Source organism: Triticum aestivum, chromosome 2D, assembly GCF_018294505.1.
Source record: "Triticum aestivum cultivar Chinese Spring chromosome 2D, IWGSC CS RefSeq v2.1, whole genome shotgun sequence".
NCBI lineage: Eukaryota > Viridiplantae > Streptophyta > Magnoliopsida > Poales > Poaceae > Triticum > Triticum aestivum.
In genome coordinates, this window is record NC_057799.1 from 445,827,058 (window position 1) to 445,837,386 (window position 10,329).

Here is a 10,329-nt window from a genome sequence, read left to right on the forward strand (position 1 = left end):
TAAAGAATTACAAGATGGTGTGCTTGTTCTATGTCCTGCAGTATTTGGTGTGTAAGATTCATGGTGTAGTAAAGATGTCTGAAGTTTAGTAGCAGTTCCCAGTAGACCATTTTCTACAACAATATTTCTTTTGTAATCCATATAAGTAATACTCATGTGAAAAAAAGTAGGTGTATGAGCAGTTGTAACTTGCATTTTATAGTTCAACACCTTAGGGTCTCCACAATATTCCATTCAAGTTATTTTCACAATGATTTTTTTGCAGATCATAAATTTACATATGTTTACATCATTGCTCATGTGTAGATTGTATTTTGTGTTCTTTTGTAGGGGTGCCTGATGCGCTTTTAACAGTGGCATATTTGTGTTGTGGAGACAGGTAGCGGATGGAGGAAGAAGGACTTTTGAGGGAAAAAGCCTACAATGTTTTCCTGAAAAATCGAAGCATGATTTATGCGTGCGGATTCTGAAGGGACACGCTTACACAATTAGTGTGTAACAACCAAAATATTTTTACACCCATAGCAACGCACGGGTAATTACCTAGTAATATATATATAATACTAAGTAGGCCGCGACGTCAGCAGTCAGCAGTCAGCCTACCTCCGGCGGAACTCGGCCACGACGTCGGCGATGGAGCCGGCGGCTGCCGCGACGGAGACGAGCAGGCAGACGGCGCTGAGCGCCTGGAGGAGCAGCCACCGCGTCCTGCCCCGCGGCACCTGCCGCCGCACGATGTACATCGACACCGGGAAGTAGACGGTGAGCGGCCAGAAGGAGACGGCGCCGATGAGCCCCACCACGGACCCGAAGAAGGGCATCGCCATGGCCACGCCGGTGGTCAGGCACACGTACACCGTGCGCCCGATCAGCTGGAGCGGGCACACGGCCACGTGGACGCCCGAGGGCCACAGCCGGACATGCATCGTGCCGACGAAGGCGTTGTCCGGCCAGGCCGCGGCGGCCCGCAGCTCGACGTAGGCAAAGATGGGCTGGGTGATGACCTGGTACGTGCCGACCAGGTGGACGGCGACCGCGGCGTTGGCCAGGTCCAGCAGCCAGAAGGGCTCGTAGAAGCCGAAGCCCGTGAGGATGTTGTCCGGCGCCGTGTCGCCGAACGCCGCGTACCCCACGCATTCGCACAGCAGGTAGATCACCGTTGTCACCGCCACACTCACCGCCGTCGCCTTCTTCATCACCTTCGCCTCTGACGGCGGCCCCGCCTTCAACGTGTCCTGCAATATAATTAGCATGCAAGGAACAAATCAGCGAGCACAACCCCACTTGGGTACGACAATTAGCAAATTAACAAAGACGACATGTCAATAATTAAGCAAATCGAGACAGGACAATACTACTCCTACACAAATTACTCTTTTCGTCCCATAATATAAGAGCGTTTTTGACAATAACAAAGACATGGAGTTCCGCTTCGCTACAACCCTCCCTAATTTCATGAGCGGTGGAGATTAAAGGATACCCCTTCAGATGAAAGGGTGTGATGGTCTAATTAAATTCTAATGAATTCATTAATCAGATTCGGTACTCCTACTCGCGCTTCCTCCTCGCCCGGCCTTTTTGGTCGAAGCTAGCTCACGTACAGGCTAGATTGATGAATCAATCAGCCAGGCGGCTGGAAACACAAGACATACGAGAACAGCTGATGGATTCGTCAGATCGATGAATCAAAGAGCCAGGCGGCTGCAAACACAACACACACGAGAACACGAACAGGCTAGATTGCCAAAGGGGCTTGTATCGCGAAACCACGGAATCCTCGTAGATCTTGCAACCGGTGTTTTCTAAGCACGGACAGATCGACTCTGAGCAGAGCAAGCTTGGACTTATCTGGATCTCAAGAAGCACGATCGAGAAAGCGTAGGCGAACGCCATGTTTCCGAAAGCCTGAAGGCTACGCCAGACTTTGTCCATCACAGTGACACTCTTGCCGGCGGCGTTGATGCCGACGGCCACGCCGGTGAGGCCGCCCTGGATTCCCCCGTTGGCTGAAATTTTGTAGCAATGTCGTCGTCAATAGATCAGATTCCCTTGATTGAACATGCCGACGCGTCTAATTAAGACTTGGTATATGCTACCCCAAACCGACCAGAGACCACGTACCTACACTCTGCGCGACACAAAGGGAGATGCCGATGATGGAGTAGGTGCACGACATGACGGTGGCGAGCATCGACAGCCACCATACACTCTCCAATCCCGGGATCTGGGAGAGGAAGATTTCCATTATGCCGTAGATGGCAATGTACAAGCTCTTCGATGAACTCCTGCAATTGGCCTTGTGCCCTTTCCTGTGGAAGCAACCGGCTTCTTTGATCGCCCTGTTCATCAGCACGACATGAAATCCAGCAAAAAGGTAGCAAGTCGTGGAGTGCGGTTTTATTTTAGTTGCTTACATCATGCTGACGGACGCGGCGATGGTGATGCCGATGCCGAACCTGACCAGGTTGATGAACTGAACCGCGCCGCAGAGCTTCACCATGGACCCGCCAAGGGTGGCGCGGACGGCGGCCATGTAGGTGCGGTTGCGCGGGCTGGACACAGGGTTGCCGGTGCGGTAGCAGTCGGCCAGGAGCGCCGAGGTGTAGTAGATGACGGCGGCGAACAGCGTCATCACGCCGGGGCCGGCCACCCAGCCCAACTGCGCCACCCCCCACGCCAGGGACAGCACGCCGGACCCCAGCACCGTGGTAATGATGTGCGCGCTGGCTGTCCACGCCGTGCCCGTGCGCCGCGGCCGGCCGTCGTCGTCCACCGGCTTGGACGACCCCGCGCCTGTCTCCATGTCCGCGGGTGCCATGTTGTGGGACATGGCTCAGCCCCTTTTCTTCTTCCTCTGCTAGGTCCTACTCACGAATCACTCCTTACAGTGGAAGCTTAGGTACAAGGAATTGGGGAGGGAGGAAGAAAGCGGATCAGGAGGTAGGGGAAGAGGAGGCAGCCGTTGCGGTTTCTGATCCAAGCCCGGATGGTCTACTCGCTTGCCTCTCTCGCCTTAAGTAGCCCCAGGTGGTTCCCAATCGTCACTGTCCTCTTCATGTACCCGTGGCTATAGTTGCTGCCCTGGCAGCACTTCCGGTGCATGATTTTCCAAAGGACTCGAGCGAGGTGTAGAAACTCTGAATTAGTTCGCATATTGCTGCTAAATTCTGGAGAAAATTGTGGTTGGACAAGAGGTGACCATGAAGGTTTGGGTTTTGCCTCTTTCTGGACTTCTCAAGCACAGCCCAGGCGATGATCTTCCTCTTGAGCCGTTTCCAAAGATCAAGTTCCTGCTGGGATAACTCTCTTTGTTCTTGGGCCATATCGAGACGGAGAATAACCTCGAGGGCCATGTGCAGCTGGACCTTAGATTTAGCGAAGAGTGTTTTGCTCCAGGAACGTAATCGTCGACTAGTAGATTTTAGCTTGTGAAAAAGTCTCTGGTAGGGATCTTGGTGACTCGAATCTTCGTTCCAAGTGTCGCTGACCGTCTTTTAGAAGCCTGGCATCTTGGCCCAATGGTTCTCAAACCTAAAGGACCTGGATTTCTTGGGGCCATCCGTGCAAGCGAGCAACAACGGAGGAAGAATCACCAATTTGATGGATGGCGATGCTAACACCTGCTACTTTCATCTTTGTGTTAACCACCAAAGGAGGAAGAATTTTATCCATCGTCTCAAGCATAACAATGGTTGGATTACGGAACACAATCTGAAGGAGCAAGTCATACATCATCATTTTGAAAGCATTGCTAAGAAGGGCCCTTCGCGCAGCATTGACATCAACTAGGGAATCATTCCAGCCCCCAACTGTGACCTTCAGGAGTTGGATGAGGCTATCACTGAAGAGGAGGTAAAGGCTGTTGTTTTTGCTATGCCAAATGACAAAGCTCCGGGACCGGATGGCTTCACCGGTGCTTATTTTAAAGCATGCTAGACCACAATAAAGGGAGATCTCATGTCGGCTATTCATCGTTTCTCTGACCTACATGCCGCTCATTTGCACTGGCTGAATTCTGCGGATGTTGCCCTCATCCCCAAGAAAGATGGTGTCGAGGATATTGCTGACTTTCGCCCCATTAGTCTTATCCATGCTATTGTGAAGATTATTGCAAAAGTAATGTCCAACCGGTTAGCCCCCCACATGAACAACTTGGTCTCCCAGGCCCAGAGTGCGTTCATCAAACGGAGATGTATCCACGATAATTTCATGTATATGCGCAATCTTGCGAGACGTTTCCACTGCAAGAAAACCTCGGCACTGCTCTTCAAGCTAGATATCAAGTAAGCCTTCGATTCTATTCGTTGGGATTATCTTCTTGACCTTCTTCAGCACCTTGGTTTTCCTCTGCACTTACGAGGATGGATCTCAACTCTCGTCTCCTTGGCTTCATCGCGAGTTCTGCTCAATGGGGTTCCTGGCACTCCCATCAAGCTTGGGAAGGGTCTGAGGCAAGGAGATCCTTTATTCCCACTCCTTTTTGTGTTGGCCATTGACCTACTACATCACATTCTCAAGAAAGCCATTGCTCAAGAAAACTGCACCCTCTTGGTGGTAATGCCATGCCTATTAGAGCCTCCCTCTACGCGGATGACGCAACGGTTTTCCTTGCGCCCATCAAAACCGAGGTCAAGTTTTTTGCGGATACACTTGCACAATTTGGGGAGGTAACGGGGCTAACAATGGACTGCTTTAAAAGTCTTGTTGCCCCCATTCGATGTGACTCCTTGGATCTTGATGATATTCTCAGCTCCTTCCCGGCCAACCGCACCTCCTTCCCAATGAAATATCTTGGGCTGTCGTTGTCAACCAAGAGGCTCAAAACAATCCATTTTCAGTCTCTGGAAGATAAGATTGCTGCACAACTTTCGCCTTGGATGGGCAAGCATGTTGCGCAGCCGGGTCGGGCCGTGTTGGTCAAGTCGATCATCATGGCAATTGCCATTTACTACTTGATGGCGCTAGACCTCCCTGCTGAGGTTATGAAGAAGATTGACTCCCTTAGGCGTGCCTATCTTTGGGCGAGTTGTGACAAGGTCACAGGTGGAAAATGCAAGATCAACTGCGAACAGGTGTGCAAATCAAAAGTACATGGTGGGTTGGGCATTCTAAATCTGGAAAATTTGCAGGGGCCCTTCGAATTCGTTGGCTGTGGCTGCTTGGATGGATCCGGCCAAACCTTGGGTCAACTTGGGAAACCCTTGTGTACAAAAGGACAAAGATATTTTCGCCTCTGCCACAAAGGTTGTTGTTGGAGACAGTCGTCGAGCCTCGTTTTGGGATTCTTCCTGGTTGGATGGTATAAGACCCAAGGATATCGCGCCCAGGATCTTTGAGCTTTCTACAAGAAAAAACTGCTCTGTGAAGAAGGCCTTTCATAATAACTTCTGGGTTTCTAAGGTGGATATTGGTGGGAACCTCACTGTCGGCCACATATCCGAGTTCGTCAACCTCTGGGGAAAGCTCTCGCTTGTCAATCTCAACCTGGAGGAGACCGATTCAATTACCTGGAAGCTCACCAATGATGGCCAATATTCAGCGGCGTCGGCTTATAATACACAATTCCTTGGGCTAGTGGACTGATAAAGGGGTTCTCCATAGGAAATGAGAGGATGCACCCATATCAGAAATACTTCCTCCATAGCTGGCTTCCACTCATAAGGATTTAGCTGCATGATAATATAAATGCTTCCTTTAGCGGTGTCAGGTGAACGTCGACTACATGACACTTCACCATATTTGAGCCTAAGGGAATGCATTGTGGAGTAGTTATTAGATGATGGGTTGCTAGAGTGACAGAAGCTTAAACCCTAGTTTATGCGCTACTTCGTAAGGGACCGATTTGGATCCAAAAGTTTAATGCTATGGTTAGATTTTATCTTAATACTTTTCTTGTAGTTGCGGATGCTTGAGGGTTAATCATAAGTAGTAGGTTTGTTCAAGTAAGAACAGCACCTAAGCACCAGTCCACCCACATACCAAATTATCAAAGTAGAGCGAACACGAATCAAATCAACATGATGAAAGTGACTGGATGAAATTCCCGTGTACCCTCAAGAACGCTTCACTTACCATAAGAGACTGTTTTGGCACGTCCTTTGCCACAAAAGGATTGGGCTACCTTGTGGCATATTATTTGTTGTTACCGTTACTTGCTCGTTACAAATTATCTTGCTATCAAACTACTCGTTACTTATAATTTCAATGCTTGCAGAGAACACCTTACTGAAAACCACTTGTCATTTCCTTCTGCTCCACGTTGGGTTCGACACTCTTACTTATCGAAAGGACTATGATTGATCCCCTATACTTATGGGTCATCAGGGCGTAGTATTGTGAACATCTAATAATTTCTATTAACGAGAATCGGGGGGTATCCCCTTTTGCTCATAAATAAATAAATAGCAGAGACCCTTTTGCTAATAAATAAATAAATTAGCAGATGCCCTGTTAGGTTAGCTTTGTTCCTATTGGAAGATGTAGAGCAAATTGCAGCCCAACAACAAACTATGTCATCAAATACAAGTTTCACAGCCAAATATGAGTACAACTAAACAACAATGTCATCATGTTTTAGTCGTCATACAATCACCAAACACAAATCAACATACATAACAAGTTATGTTCTCATAGAAAAATACTAAACAACAACTCCATCAGGTTTCAGTTGTCATAGCAAACACAATTTCACATAGTAGATAAAAAGTCGTCTTCTCACACGCAAATACGACAAAAGCAATCTAATCATCATCCACAGAAGTAGCGTCAACATCTTCGCCATGTATGCCAGTCTGAATCGTAATTACCCCAGTGTCATCTTCTTCTTCATCCTCAATGTTCTCAAACGTTGGCCTCTTATTGATCAACTCTTGTATGTCCACAGCCCGACAAAGAATGTTTTCGCCAGCATTATTGATGTGATGGTTCTCAAAGATACTACAAACGGAATCTTCTACATTAGGAGCAGTGTAAGCATCATCTTGTTGTGCAACTTCATTAAACGAATTCCTCTGCTCAAACCTTTGCAATACTCTCCAGTCATCGCTACATGCATATGTGTCTTCCAAGAAAAATATATCTGTTGCTTGATTTGCCAAAATAAAAGGCTCGTCGGTGTGGTACGCCACCTTGACATTGATGATTTGAAAAATCATCAGCTCTAGGTTTTGTGATTCTGGAAAATAGGTTATACCAACGAGAGCATAACAGAACCACACACCAATGAACATCAAAACTGGAGATATACTGCAAGTGAACAATGTCTGCTATGTTAGCATACATTTCAGTTGTCTCTTTGTCGTATGTATCCGTGCTCATGATGGCACTGTTTTGTGTCTTCCTACCTTCATCGCGTCCAAGGATGTTGTAGCGCACATCTCCAACAACGCAAGATTCATAATGTCCTACCAGAGTATCAGGACCCATTGCTAGTGTGTAAAGGGCATCATTAACTGCTTGCCCATCATCCCGCATCTTCTTAACCTATGGTTAGAAAATAGACAAGCTGATCATCTTATGTACTCAATATATTAAAAAAAATACAGTGCAATTCAAAAGCTTACATAGCTCTTGAACCATTTCGCAAATCCTGTCATAATGAGTTTGTCAATGTTCCTTGGATTTTGCGCGACCAACTCCTTTTTATAGATGTTGCACAACATAGTAATTGTGTCAAACATCTAAATATATAAGAATATGTTGCAAGTTTAGTAGATCGCGATGTATAAGCTGCAGTACTTAGCACTTACTTGATATAAGGTACAATCTCAGGACAGTTATTCAACACATACCAAACCATTTTGTCCAAATCTTTAGGTTTTTCATCTTGTCGACTCTTCCCTGTAACTCGAATAGAACAATCGAAAACATTGAGCTCGGGATTGTCTTCACCCACCTTTTTGCTAAGCTAATTAGCTGTTTCAATGTATTTTGAGCAGAATGTCAACGCTTCTGTAGCAATGTAGGCGGCGGACACTCGTGCCTATCAACACGCAGCGGACACTTGCAATGCTCTGGCCAATCTTTTTGGTTGCACCCAAGCCAACATGCCATTTACTTACCTGGTTTTGCCCTTAGGAACCACTCGACCTTCGGTTCTTGATATGACACCATTTGTGTGCAAAGCTGAAAGAAAGATCACGGCAGCTATGTCCCTCATGTCACATGCCGGAAGGTTTGCTTTGCTCAACTCGCTCGCCATCTATCCGATGGGCACTCTGCGTCTGCCGCCGAAAATCCTTGCTTAGCTAGACAAAATACGAAGACACTGTCTCTGGAACAAAAAAACTGCGGATGGCGACAAACATAACTCACTAGCTGCTTGGCCCATGGTCTGTCGACCTAAATCTAGTGGGGGCCTCGGGATTCTTGATCTAAAGGTTCAAAATGATGGCCTGCTTCTTAAATTCCTTCATAAGTTTTTCAACAAAATGGACATTCCTTGGGTGCAGCTGGTTTGGGAGACGTACTATGTTGATTTGATCCCCCATGCAACTGACATATGCGGCTCCTTCTGGTGGCGCGATCTTGTTCACCTAATGCCAATATATCGCGGTATCACTCACGTTCAAATCAAACAAGGTACGTCTGCACTTTTTTGGAAAGACAACTGGAATAATGTTGTATACGCTGATAAGTACCCAGGGACTTTCTCTTACGCCCATGATGAAGATCTGTCGGTTCGATACTTCTTGATGGCCACCACCCTACATGAAACCTTTCAGCTGTCGCTCTCCATGCAAGCCCATGATGAGCTCAAGCTATTGCAGCTTGACGTCGCGGCTGTGACTTTTGATGAGCAGGATGACGTTTGGTCTTATTGTTGGGGGTCGACTGTGTTCAAGACTGCCACGTATTATCGCTTCTTCTTTCATGATGTAGTCGCACATGTGGCTTACCGTTGGCTTTGGCGCACCAAGTGTACCCCAAAAATCAAGGTCTTCGGTTGGTTCTTGTTGTCCGATCGCCTCAATACTCGGAACATGTTAAAAAGGAGGCATTACAACATTGGTTCCAACCTTGATTGCTTGCTTGTGGTCTTCACGTTGAAGAAACGGTGGAACATCTCTTCTTCCACTGCACTTTTAGCAAGGATTGTTGGCGGCGATTAAACATCCCCTGGGCTACGGTTGGGAATAGGCTTGTAGCGACCAGACCTCAAATGGTCAAGTCTCTGTGCATCAGTGACATCCCTGGATCAGTAATGCTGACACGCACAGTACTCGAAGGATTTATAACAGAGTAGCAATCACACACTTATTACATCGAATGTCTCCAAAAGAGAACTTATTACAATAAATATGGCTTAAGGCCATCTAATAACGATAACAGCGGAAGGCTTGGAAGATAAGTGAGTCCATCAACTCCAACGCCATCACTGAGTATAGAACCACGACCTAAGGCACCTTACTCGTCGTCTCAAAAGTCTGCAACATGAAACGTTGCAGCCCGAAAATGGGTCAGCACATGGAATATGCTGGCAATGTAACACATAGAGAGTAATGAACAGAATAATGCTATACTACATGCATATATGGCTAGTAGAAGGCTCTATGGTTACAGTTTTGCGAAAAGCCAATTTTTCCCTACTGCAAAGGAATAAATTTTATTTAACTATCATGGTGGTTGTTAAACATTGAGAATGGTTGACAACATTCTCAATCCCAATTAAGTACCATCATCAAAACCCAACAAAATTAATTAAAGTAACATGATGAGATTCACATGAAAATCCAGATACTAGATACTCAAGTTGTCCATAACCGGGGACACGGCTAACCATGATTAGATTGTACACTCTGCAGAGGTTTGCGCACTTTTCCCCACAAGACTCGATCTCCTCCGTTGGGATTCTCGCACTTCATGGTGTTTGAGTAACGGATGACCGAGACACAGTCTTTCAGAAGTGTTAACTCTCTACTCCGGGTAGACAGTACCACCTACATCCCCTACATCTGCTAGTCTACCTCTTCAAGAGCTCACACAACCTACTCAACTATGCTAGAGCCCATAATAGCTTGTGGCTGCACATGGAAGTTTCTAGCATGAATAATCTCATGATCCCTTTGAGCCTGGGTGGCGGTCCAAAAGAAAAACAGGCAATCCTAGAATACCCAGGTACCTCAATCCACCTAGATGTGTGTTTTAGTTGCCACCTTAAGTTTAACCATTAATTAACAATCTCACATCTGTCATGGTAACACTCAAACCCAACCCACGTCTACTAGCATAGCATAACAATATAAGCAAACGTAGAAGTAACTCCCAAGGGTTTGATAATAAACAGGGCAATAGGTACTACCTAATCTACTTCCCAAAACCCACAATTTA

The 10,329-nt window shown here is 46.7% G+C and overlaps 1 protein-coding gene across 1 annotated transcript; it reads right to left on the bottom strand.

Moving 5' to 3' along the window:
- Positions 1 to 486: 486 nt before the first annotated feature.
- Positions 487 to 2,968, bottom strand: LOC123049546 (amino acid permease 3). Its single transcript, XM_044472447.1, has 4 exons — positions 2,415 to 2,968; positions 2,122 to 2,339; positions 1,852 to 2,006; positions 487 to 1,238 (listed from the first exon to the last, which is right to left on the bottom strand). Exons 1-4 carry the CDS (start codon positions 2,828 to 2,830, stop codon positions 600 to 602), a joined length of 1,428 nt encoding a protein of 475 aa, XP_044328382.1. The 5' UTR covers positions 2,831 to 2,968; the 3' UTR covers positions 487 to 599.
- Positions 2,969 to 10,329: the final 7,361 nt, after the last annotated feature.